Source organism: Opisthorchis viverrini (assembly GCF_000715545.1).
Source record: "Opisthorchis viverrini unplaced genomic scaffold opera_v5_17, whole genome shotgun sequence".
NCBI classification, from domain to species: Eukaryota; Metazoa; Platyhelminthes; class Trematoda; order Opisthorchiida; family Opisthorchiidae; genus Opisthorchis; species Opisthorchis viverrini.
The window spans coordinates 806086-813195 of NW_008751673.1; the positions used below are offsets into that span (position 1 = coordinate 806086).

Consider the following 7110-nt stretch of genomic DNA (forward strand, 5'->3'; position numbering starts at 1 on the left):
GTTTCGAAATTTCCCATGGCTTCGTGCGAAGTGCGCGGCTGGTGATCCCCAACAGCAATGATGCAGCTGTACACTGGTTCTCGGTCCTACAGCAATACACAATCTCGGTTCCCTCAAGTCTGCTCGGGGTACCGTACTAACGGACCGAATTTCACCATTCTTCCACCAATATAGCATTTCGAGGCACACTGCGTTTCAAAGCCCTGTCCACGAGCTCACCGAAGGCGCGAAGCAGTCGCTAAACTCATTTGCCCAGATTACTGTGTTTGTAAATGTCTCACGGGACGATGGCGTCAGGTTTTGGGGAGACCCAGACAGCTGAACCTTCTGATGGACTTGAAATGGTCTTCGGTTTGGATGGAAAGTTTGCGAAGTGCATGCCACTAAGAGGCGTAAAATTTCATTTCTTAAGTACTTCATTATTGTGTAAAAAAGGAGTTATGGCGTTAGCGAAATACACTCATTTGCAAACTGATTTGGTTTTCCAAAAAAGACTCACCTGGGACCCAGCTGAATCTCTCTTTTGCGATGTTTCCAGGCAGCTGAATGTGCTGCCCCAGACCACCTCATGTTTCAGTCGCTACGATATTCGCGATATCGCGATACATGTAGATAGTTGCAATGTAAGGTTGCTGACGACGAATTTTCATTACAGAGTGATGGCGTTATTTATACTATCTACTGTTGCTTTACGATAAATCCACAGGTTCACTCCACCGATTTCTCTTGCGACCAAGTAAAAAATGTCTTTAGAAGACCTCTTGCTCTCGAGTACTTTCAGAAGTTTTATTGATATAATAAACACACAGGCGATAGCTCAGGACTTGTCTGACAGAAGCCATTTAAGGAGCGAACTGACAAGACTTCCTCGTTACAAACATGAAGTTAGCAAGTAGATGTTAACCATATTCCGCAGTATTTATTCGGATTTACAACGTAGCAACCTTTTCGTTTGGATCTCCACAACCTTCCGCACCGCAGCCCTCTGTAAGAAGTGGGGAACATGAAAGCATAGTATTAGACAACCTTGGTGCAATCTAACTATCAACGGATTCACTACAGACAATTTAAAGTTGATTCCGACCCCTTGTCTTAGCCAACTTGTACCTTGCATCGAGGTTCGGACGGCATGCGGTTTTTCTCATCTCCCTTTATTCTTTTTGGCTTCTTTGAGAATGAAGTTAGACAATTTCAGCTTAGTTGGGGTTATGCCAGTGACACTTTATTGCGTGCAGTTTGGGTCGATTTACTCATTCCGATTTCTAGAACTATTCCCTGCCTCAAATTTGGCGCAACCAGTCTTACGAAACGGTATTTTTTTACGTCCTCCTGGCTTCGAAAGCCTTCTCATCCCTATTCTTTCTGGTTCTCGTTATCAGTGGTTGAAAATGCCCTACCGTAAGGAAGAATTTGTTCTCTAATTCTTTTTCTCCAGATACTTTTGTTTTTTTTCCCGTAGCCTCCATTTGTCAGTCCTCAAAAAGGGCAGGTACTTTCGATTTATTCATTGGAATTAGGAATGTTTCTGTTTGGTATCAAGCAATCTTTGAATTTAAATCAATCATGTTTGCTTGAATCACCCAATTTTCGAAACTCTGATTGCAGTGGCGGCTTCAGCTGATGAGAATATTTACAGAATCTCCAAACTGAGTAAAACGGTCTGAATTCTTTTGAACAACCGTTAATCTAATAAACCCTGTTAACGGACGCTGTAATTATCCGAGTTTTGAAGCTTCGCTTTTTGCAACCGAAGACAGCCAATTCAGACACTTTCTTCTTCATAACCGCAGAAAGAAGGGCAAACAATCTGTCCATTTTTTTTAAATACCTGACGGTTAGTCAAGGTTTCCCACTTGACTGAATGTGCGGCGGCATTCTGTGTTTCCTCAAGTATGTTACAGGTCCACGGAAGAAGGCTTTTATGCGTTTGTCCAGTTTCATTACTAAAGTGGTCTGGCTTCTGGAAGATTTTATGACATGAAACTCGCTATCGGCTTACCGAGTTCCGGGAGAAAAATTCGGAATTTAATGTGGACTAAATTTGAAACCAGCGCTAAATCTGTCTACCTCAGTTGGATCCCACATGTCACGCCAGATGGTTGGTCGTGTACGACCATGACAGATTTGTTTTTTTCGAAAACCAGGTGCTTTTGAGCGCTTGTTTCAGTACATTCTTCCTCTTTGTTACCTCTGTGTTATCCCTACTGGGATTGTGATCGCTGAAAATTTACCACCAGTAAAAAGCTTGGCTTAGCTGAATGACCTTGACAAACAGCCCGAGTAACATCATGTCAAGGTGATAACATTTAACCTCCGCCATCATTTGGAAAATGTTTGGGTCCGATTGAGTAATCATTGTTTCAATGAGGTTTGGTAAACATCCGATGGATTTATTGCTGGACAACGTTTCACCTCTGATACAAAACTTTGTCAGGTCAGATGAGTAAGTAACCAGTTTGATTGGGTTTTAAGTCTCTCAACGAACCAATCTGTGAGATTTTTTATGACTAGCTGACTTGACCACTGCTGGGTGTCGGTCTGAATTTCCTGTTTGTCGGTTTGTTGGGATGACAAACATTTACGATAGATTGGTTAGGGATGACTTGACCACTGCTGGGTGTCGGTCTGAATGTCCTGTTTGTCGGTTTGTTGAAATGACAAATATTTACGATAGATTGGTTAGGGGGGATTGTCTTCACGTTGAAACCGGATTTTGCTGCCTTGCTTTTCCGACCTAGGACACCTTAATGGAATATCCCTCTTTGGGGTCATTCACAGATTTTGCTCGCCTAACTGCCAGAACGATTAGGCTGGGTGGTTCAGTAGACCTTAGTCTGTTTCAATTCTCTACTTTTGGGCCCGGACCATTTTACTGATAAATGCACACCACCCGGTGTCATCTCGGTTGATCTAAGACCGCTGTCCACATGCTTTCCAGCTCCACACCCTCTATTCCACTTACGCTGGGATTGTTATCGATTTCCACCGCCTCGGCCATCAGTCACCGTGGTGTGAGTCATGGTCCCCGTCTCAGAATGTCCAGATTTCCCAAGTCGAACATGTGCCAAGTGTCCAGTACACGGTCTGCCATTGTCGAATCTTTGACTGTCGCGTAACATTCATCTACATTTCTCGGTGGTCTTTTAATTCATTGCTTATGCTCACCAATTCTGAAGTTCGATTTCCTGGCTGTCTAACCTATATAAACCGTGGTACAGTAGTTACGTCTTATTTCGTATATACAGTTCCTAGTCCCATCAATCAAAACCGAACATAGCCTTTCCCTTCTGGAATGCTGTTCTAATGTTATCCCAACAATAAATTTACCGACTATATATTTGTAATATACTACTCATAAGGTTGCTGAAAATCCATCGACAGCCCACGACCGGTTTCGCCCTTCTGCCCTGGGCTCATCAGGTAGGCGCAGTCCCCGGGTTTCCGTCAACCTTATGTTCTACTTGAACCCAAATTGAACTGTTTTTCGAGTCTCTCGAAAGAACCAAATTAGTTTCCAGATGAGTGTATATTCGCTAATTCCGTGCAATTTGGTTTCAAGTAGAACATAAGGTTGACGGAAACCCGGGAACTGCGCCTACCTGATGAGCCTCAAGAAGGGCGAAACCGGTCGTGGGCTGTCGATGGATTTTCAGCAACCTTATGAGTAGTACGTTACAAATATATACATGTATCGCGACATTTCAAATATCGTAGCGACTGAAAAATGAGGCGGCCTGGTACAGCACATTCAGTTGCCTGAGAACATCATAAACGAGAGATTCAGCTGGGTCCCAGGTGAGTCTCTCGAAAGAACCAAATTAGTTTGCAGATGAGTGTATATTCGCTAAATTCACCGACTGTTTTCCAAACCTCTCCGAAAAGATAACATTCAACCTGTTTTCCGAGATTTGGAGTTAAGTTGCATACCATCCGTTGCCATACAAGGATGACTCGGGATTGCACGCGGTTGTTGTCGCCCCTTTTGTTGGCGGCACACCTAAAAGCTGATTGCCAAGCTCGCTGAACAGCTCGGCTTGCAACAGCTACTGAACGCGTCTCAGGTACGGACATTTCCACACACTACGGCGCGTAAAACAAGTTTAGTCTGAGGCTGTTAAATAAAGCTAGTAATGTGGGCAGTCCTGAGAATCTCCTAAGAAACACGACTACACTATATCACTTATACATGAACATCATGCCGACGCTGTGTTACATGAAAATACTTTCTCTTTTCAGCGTGGTAATTCTTGTCTATGTTTTAGTTTGTCTTAGTTGTTTTTCATTCAGTCGCTAGTTTTGTGGATAGAGCATACCACTTCCCGGCTGTCGATTGCACTTTGAGCAAACTAACGGCAAAACTTGTATTCCACATACTGTGCTTTTGGACGAAACGCTTCAGAATAGAACTTTCATTCACAAGTTGGCAAAGTAAGGAAAATTTCAGCCGTTATTTTTGTTCATTAATTTCCCAACGACCTTCATCAGCATAATGAGGCACGAGCATTTGTAGGATTTACCAGAAACAGACATCCCCACACCTAGACTTCCATGAAATGATAGAAGAACTTGGTATAATTAAAACGTCTCCAAATCAAAGAGGTAAAATCATGAACAGAAGAACACTGTTCACTTTGTCGTGATTTCTTTTGCAGTATTAATGAAAGGATAGCTGTCACGGAATGAATGTGGTGTTTAGCTTGCACAGTGTGGTTAATTTTCTGAAGCTATTTCATTCTTCAGTCAGTAAGACTCACCCTTCTACAGAGAAACCCAAGCAGTTCTCAGCTAGTTGGACAGTTGCTACCACAGTGACGGCGGATACTACTGATGAGGCGTGTGAGTAGTGTGTGGTTTTCTCGTAACTCCGCCTCGCGTCCAACGGAAGTTGGGGCTTAGTACGGAACTTGTGGAACTGCTTTGCAGTGTTCGTTTACAATTGCGCAAGAGTCAATGGATATCCATGAACGTTCAAGAAGACGCTTGAGGATATTCAGTTTTTAAAAGCAAAGTGCATATGAGAGCTTTCCTTTCCTGTCCAATAGTATGTAACTGTTTAAAAAACGACTTCGAGGAGATGGGCTTTCCTCCTTACACCATGAATCGCTACTTCGGAAAGTTATAACTGACGAACCGATAACCTCAAAGACAAGATCAGAATCTTTTACATCCTGTGCGTTTCGGTTACAAGTTACATCACCCATTAAACTCAGTATCCCTCACCCATTAGGATGGTTGCCATGCCATGTGTTCCAGGCTTATGCCGCACCCACCTATCGCGCGTGGCAGACATGCGTGCACTGCCTTGCATTTTGCCCCGGCGTCGCAATCGATTTGTCCCATTTTTCAATTCCGCGCATTCTGGGCAATCAATACGCTGTCCCAGTCACGTAATTTCTTCGAATGTGTGCGCACAGGTAATGTAAATTGCGGACCATGTGCAAGGAAGCGGTCTGCTTGCGACCAGACTGCCTACGTGACCGGATTTTGGCATGAAAATTTTACCTGTTACTTAATATGGATACATTTGACATGAGGGACACCAAAGTGGGGCGCGTGTCAAAGGGTCACGTCCACACTGTTGACTAACCATCATCGAAAATTTTAGTTACAATTTTGGGCCCTTGAATTAATCTGTCTGAGTTCTGGTTTAAGAAACATGTACCTGCCTGACCAAGCAATTTTCAAAACCGCTTCAAGCTGTTTGACGTGGCCTGTCGGTTCACTCGACCATCCCAAATGATATCATGTCCTATGAGCTCCTTCCGAGAATTCACCCATCAAACGTTTTCAGCTATCTGTTTAACTACTAAAAACAAGTACATTAACATATCACCTTCATAGCTTGATATGCTCTGTGCTGTAGTCTTGTCACCTTTTGTCAACTTACAGGATGAGTGTTGTGTTCGCTTCTTTTTGGAGTAAAATAATCCTGGAGTTTGAGCGAACCGAGGAACACTTGTTCAGACGAGACGGTCCTTCAGCACGGAAGCCGGCGAAAGAGAACGTTATTCCGGCATATTTTCACCACCTATGTGAATATTCTTAATTAAACTAGAATAACTTATGCAACTGTGCTTGTTTTTCTGGATTTCAAAAAAATGACGGGTACGGGTTGATGGAATCGGGGGGTAAATGGAGTGAAATGTAGCGTGGTGTTTTGGCCGTTTCACCTAATAGGACCAACTCACACTGTCATCTGCTCAATTATGACCTCCATATACCGATGATGCGGATAGAGAGAACCTGATCAACGCCAAAAAGGTGTCACATTGGAAACTTACGCTGCGGTTGGGAACCTCTACTGTTGCGTTCCAAATAGGGTTACTCTCGAAAGACTAAATCAGTTTTCAAATGAGTGTATTTCGCTAAGTTCTGATACGTTTTGAGCGGTCTTATGCCTGCATGGAATATATATAATTTTCACTTTTCTCTCAAATGTCATTTTGCCAGAGGTTGCATGATAAATTCCTCTATTCTGCAAAAAGTCTACGGAACTGCCTCCTCGAAGATTATCCGAAAATAATGAGGACAGATTTGAGGTGTTTTAATGTGCCATGCTGATGGACAGTTCCTATGCATCAGAGACAGTTTTCACACTCTTTGTTTCACACTAATTACTGAAGCCATCCTCTGAGAGTTTTTTCAACGTGACACTAAACTTTTCAGGATTGAAATGCAATCTTAGCTAGTTCGAGATGGAAGCTTTATGATCACTGTCACAGTTACCGTGACGCAACGTCGTATTGGCCTGATTCACTTGCCCTCTTACCGTTTGTGGTACAGCCATTTGTTCAAACTCACCGATTGCTTTGTGCAGTGAATGAGTCGAACAGTTTCATTATCCTGCGATGTCGCTGATCGTGTTGTTCCGGCAATATAGTGTTCGCACGGAAATCCTGCATCTTCTACCGCGACAAGAGCCACCGTTCTATTTTGTTCTTCTTTTGCTCCTTCCTGATCCATAAACGAACGGACATAACGACCTTTTGAACTTGCACGTGGTGCAACTTAGCAGTAAATATGTTCGGCTTGTCAAGGAATCGAAAAGTGTGAGATGGTTGGGAAGAAATTCAAGCTGCCGGGAGCGATAATTACATGAGGAGATGTTGT

At 43.2% G+C, this 7110-nt stretch overlaps 1 protein-coding gene across 1 annotated transcript in view; it reads right to left on the minus strand.

Moving 5' to 3' along the window:
- T265_01561 (hypothetical protein) overlaps positions 1 to 7110 on the minus strand; it is a gene marked incomplete at both ends in the record, with an annotated part of 35009 nt that overhangs the window by 3074 nt on the left and 24825 nt on the right. The window contains one exon of the mRNA XM_009165620.1: positions 6802 to 6954. Coding sequence (XP_009163884.1) covers positions 6802 to 6954 — 153 coding nt within the window. The remainder of the gene's footprint in view (positions 1 to 6801; positions 6955 to 7110) is intronic.